The sequence below is a fragment of the Halichoeres trimaculatus genome, unplaced genomic scaffold, assembly GCF_033239565.1.
Source record: "Halichoeres trimaculatus isolate MK-OKI-2021-1 unplaced genomic scaffold, fHalTri1.1 fHalTri1_scaffold_7, whole genome shotgun sequence".
NCBI lineage: Eukaryota > Metazoa > Chordata > Actinopteri > Labriformes > Labridae > Halichoeres > Halichoeres trimaculatus.
This window is the reverse complement of record NW_027437185.1, coordinates 24,562,865-24,566,691: the sequence shown is the minus strand read 5'-3', so window position 1 is coordinate 24,566,691 and position 3,827 is coordinate 24,562,865. Positions and strand designations below refer to the sequence as shown.

Here is a 3,827-nt window from a genome sequence, read left to right as displayed (position 1 = left end):
ACGTGGACACATCAAAGATCGGATGAAATGTAAAGAGGTCTGACTCTGATGCGTTCCTGGAGATCATCAACAACGTCGCAAAAAGCTGTTCTTTGCATTGGAAGTCAACTGAAATTAGATCAACTACTGTTTTCCAGTAAACATATGATCGTTGAAACTTAATTTAAATAACTTTTATCATCCTTAATCCATTTGGTTTTAATTCCATATAAAGTAAAAACAAAACGCGACTTCAGCGTTTTTTCAGTCATGTAAAGCAATATATATAATGAAAAAAAAAAACGAAAATGAACTAATGAAATTAAAATGAATTTGATTTGGAATTTGAACATTTGAACAACCCTGTGTTTACTTTTAAGACATCTTCATGACCCCTGAGAGGTTGTAGAATCTTGTAGATTATGACTGTCTATGTGAGGCTTCAAATTAGGAGCCCAACCGAAAGCTGTACAAACGTATAGTTTGTATAGTTGAACTGTGGTGGTTCATCGATAAAATCGACGATCTTTGGGGGATAGAAACGCTACATTTAATTTCGCCCCGCAGTTCAATTGCGCCCTCTAGTGTTCCTATTACAGACTTGCATCGTGGCTCACTGGAGTCTTATCAGATATACTGCAGCAATTGAGACTCAAAGCAGGTTGAAAAAAAACAGACAAGAACTATCATCACTTAATGTGGTGAAACTCAACCAGGTGAACAGTTAAAACTTATAAAAAGCCCTTGCAGATAGCCTGATGTAAGTAGGCCTTTTAGGTTCAGAAAGCCTATGTAAACAAGGCAGAAAGCATTACTGTAGTTTCCTCTGTACAGACATTGCTTTACAAAAATATAACGATAGAATAATCAGATTTTACCTGAATGTGCCGAAGGATCTTCTCAGGAAAGGATCAAAGTAAAGGGTCTGTAAGCAAACTTCTCCTACTGAGACTATTAAACTTTCTCAGGGCTCACTGTTCTTTTTCCTGCTCTGAACACTGTATCCTCTGTCTTGTTCTACCTCACATGCTTTAGCCAGAGGGCCTCTCATCTATTTTACATGGTAAACAGGAAGCAAACACCACATGCAGGGTACAGTTGATACTGTGTTGCTTAAAACTCACAACAGTGACTTCTTGACACTTGTAAACCTGATCAACCATTGGACACATATAAAAACACTAAAAAGTAATTACTCAATTGTGTAATTGTGTAAAACAATGAAACAAATACAGTTCAAATTAGGCTTTCAAATACTTCAGCCAGGTTTTTATTGTCATTAGCTCCAAAATATTCATTATGTAAAGGAAAAAGGATTTGAACTCAAACTACAATAAGTAGTTTTATTCATCCTCTGTAGAGCATTTGGTGCCATAGAAACACATCCTTCGGGTTGTACGTGGTCACTTATTCACTACAGCTTTGTGTATCCTGGCTACAACTTGAGGATTAGGCAGGAGAGCAGCTGCCTGGGCCAGCTGGGGCAGCAGTGTGTATGTGGAGGCGCGTAGGTACTCAAAAAGATCCCTGAAGTCCTGGAGATGAGCGATGACCTGAGGTGGGGCACCCAGAGACCGCCCCAGAATCCTTAACATGTCTTTGTTATCATCAGGGTCCAGCAGCAGGGACAAGTCCTGGACTGAGTTGTAATCAAGTTTCTCAATACTTTGATCTGGACAGAGTCAGAACAGAAGCATGGCATGGATTTCCAGGAGGAGAGTGAACTCTATTGTTTTATTATGTTGAGACAGAAAAATACATACCCTGAGCCACTTCCCAGATTGTCTGAAGTTGTTGTTCCATCTAATTTTTACATGAAAGGATGACAGAGAAGGAAACAAAAAGTGTTTAATCGTCTTGACAAGGCATAATCTAAATGAAGTGATACATAATGAGTATTTATAAATCCTTTGACCATTGTTACAGGTCAACTATTTGTTTATATTTTGGGGGGTAAGAGATCATTACATTTTTTTTTAAAGGTGTTTATGCCTCAGTAACAGCAACTGAAAAGAACATTCAATGTGGAGCTTAACCCACTAAAATCAGGGTGTATATGTTACATTAACCACTTTACCTCCTCCTCGTTGGTATTGCAGCTTCTTTGCTGTTTCTCCTCTTTCTTGCCGGAGGGCTTAATGTTGGTGGTGACATTAATCACAATAGAAGGAGGATGGACCTCATTCTCATGCCTCACTGAGTTAAGGCCTCTGGGTAGAAGTGAAATAGATTTTCATTATTACTTTGGCTGAGGTGAACTGCATGAGTAATTAGGCAGCTTACAGTATTCTCAAAGCACCTGGGGGAATCTTGAGTTCGAGGAAGCTGCTCTGATGAGGCCTCTGATTCTTCAGTCTCTGTCTCTGTAGGCCTGGACAAAGGTTTGTACTGAAGGACCCCTGCGGACAATGGTTCTTCAGGAACAGGACAGAGATGAGGAATCGGCTCTGAACCATGCAACAAGAGCACATGATCCAAATTAACTACGCAATTAGAAGAGGAATGGAAAAAGTGAGCAGGAATGCCATGTTTGTAACTCACTGAATCTCTCTGCAGTCAGGAGAAGAGCCCAAAGCAGTAGAGCAACCAGGAAGACAAAGGAGGCTGTTGCTGAACCAATCAGGACAACTGAAAATGTTTCTTTTTTAACCCCTTAATTGAGACAGTCAGACAAGATTAACTGTACACTGGGACATGGCAGTACTGTAAATCTGCAGGGTTACTCACGCTGCTCCCCGGGTTCTTTGAAATCTTTTGATCCTTGAGTTGTCAGATTTAAACACTCTTCGTGAGCTGTGTAGTGGCTGTGACAAGGCACACAAGGCAGCTCGGCTTCCCCTGTCATGCTCCTGAGCTCATAATACCTGCACAGACAACAGCATTATGAAACTATTAACACCTTTTTATAGCTGAACTATAGGTGTGACTCACCCTGGAAGACAATGACCACACCGGGCGTTACCGATGGATGAGCATGCCGACTTCACCAGGCGGTTGAGCAGATAACAACTGGTGCACCGCATGCAGGGGGCTACACCTGTATCTACACTGAACCTCCCCTCTTCACATGGAATACAGACACCTTCACCAGCATCCCCAAAACCACAGTCCTGAAAAGGGCACACAGTACAAACTTGGAGACAAGGGGAAACAGAAAGATACTGTATATTTTGTAAATGAATATTGTTATACCTCTGAGAGCTGCTCTCCAGGCCCACAAACAGGACAGGCAACACAAGTGCCATTAGAGTGCAAGAACTCAGTCTGATCACAGCTGAGCTCAGCCTTCACCAGCACACACCAAACCTGACAGAGTTCACAGAAATATCAGCATTCTTTAAAAAGTGAAATATATCACATACTATGAAAATTAACCGTGGAAAGGGGCATTTAATTTCTGTCTAAAACAGTGAATAGTTTAACAGTCCTAAGATTACATATTACTCAGTGTTAAGAACATTTTTGCAGAGCTCATCCTGAAATTCTTCTTTCTTGACTGTCACTGAAAACATTAAGGATTCACTGAAAAATCAGACCTACCATGAGCAGGGCAGCATAAAAACAAGCCTCCTTTAGCAAATTGTCCATGGTGCTTCTCCCAGGAAAATGTAACCATGAAATAGTCTGGATTTCCTGTAATCACAAAAGCCCTTTCTTTATAAAAGTCAACTGTTATACTCTGACAACTGTTAGACATTAGACAGCTAGAACCAAAACACGAGAAGAAACATACACTTAGCACATTTGCAAATTGTTCATTCATTAGTTTAAAGAAGTGTGTAACTTCTTCACATTCAACAAAGGTAAAAGTAGTAGGAAAGCTCTACAGGAATCCCCCTCATATCACA

The 3,827-nt window shown here is 40.4% G+C and overlaps 1 protein-coding gene across 1 annotated transcript; it reads right to left on the bottom strand.

Annotated features, from left to right (window-relative positions):
- Positions 1-1,382: 1,382 nt before the first annotated feature.
- LOC141793170 (uncharacterized) lies at positions 1,383-3,567 on the bottom strand. The gene is made up of 9 exons (XM_074673658.1): positions 3,520-3,567; positions 3,172-3,285; positions 2,911-3,089; positions 2,707-2,843; positions 2,521-2,631; positions 2,279-2,426; positions 2,057-2,189; positions 1,743-1,782; positions 1,383-1,651 (listed from the first exon to the last, which is right to left on the bottom strand). The coding sequence occupies exons 1-9, from the start codon at positions 3,565-3,567 to the stop codon at positions 1,383-1,385; spliced, it is 1,179 nt and encodes a 392-aa protein (XP_074529759.1).
- Positions 3,568-3,827: the final 260 nt, after the last annotated feature.

What these genes read in the sequence shown, in the direction of transcription:
- LOC141793170 (XM_074673658.1), bottom strand. Translation starts at nt 3,567, where the DNA reads ATGGACAATTTGCTAAAGGAGGCTTGTTTTTATGCTGCCCTGCTCATG. An exon ending in CGAACTCAAGATTCCCCCAG is followed by an intron (nt 2,190 to 2,278) that starts GTGCTTTGAGAA and finishes ACTTCTACCCAG; the next exon opens with AGGCCTTAACTCAGTGAGGC. An exon ending in AATCTGGGAAGTGGCTCAGG is followed by an intron (nt 1,652 to 1,742) that starts GTATGTATTTTT and finishes GACTCTGTCCAG; the next exon opens with ATCAAAGTATTGAGAAACTT.